Raw genomic sequence first — 515 nt, forward strand, 5'->3', positions numbered from 1 at the left:
ATCTAAGCGTATGTTTAGCAAATTTTACGAAATCTATGAATTGGAAATCATTTTAAGCAAATATTTCAAATTTATGCAAATTCAATTTAGATATTTGGCTTCATGAAAGAAAAGGCTTTTAATAAATGAGGGATTGATTGACATCAATGAGCTAATCATATATTTCGTGCTTGCAAAAATAAAAAAACAAAATTACAGAAGCGCAACCAATGGTTACCGTTATTTACCAGCGATCAAACTGAAATGGAAACGGTACAACCGGAACAGATTGCATATTTTGAAACGGAAAATGATGCATTATTGCAGCTTCGAACTAATCTGGAACGTGAAATTCGTCTGAAATTTGATCAAAGTCGTCTGTACGGTATTCCGCACTGGAATTTATTAGCTTCCAGGTAACATAAAATTAACTTAACTTTACAGGTAATGATAATTTATTCATTTAAGGTTTCAAGTAGTGCTCATTTCTTATGTATAAAAATACAGATGTCTTATTCTGCAGACATCTCTCTTTT

General features: G+C 31.3%; 1 protein-coding gene across 1 annotated transcript; it reads left to right on the forward strand.

The window, feature by feature from the left end:
- Window positions 1–198: 198 nt before the first annotated feature.
- Window positions 199–399, forward strand: LOAG_16321 (hypothetical protein; the record flags this gene model as incomplete). Its single annotated transcript, XM_003151808.1, has 1 exon — window positions 199–399. A coding segment is annotated over one exon (201 nt), but the record flags the coding sequence as incomplete, so codon positions are not given.
- Between the last annotated feature and the right edge of the window lie 116 nt (window positions 400–515).

The sequence above is a fragment of the Loa loa genome (assembly GCF_000183805.2).
Source record: "Loa loa unplaced genomic scaffold supercont3.5697, whole genome shotgun sequence".
NCBI lineage: Eukaryota > Metazoa > Nematoda > Chromadorea > Rhabditida > Onchocercidae > Loa > Loa loa.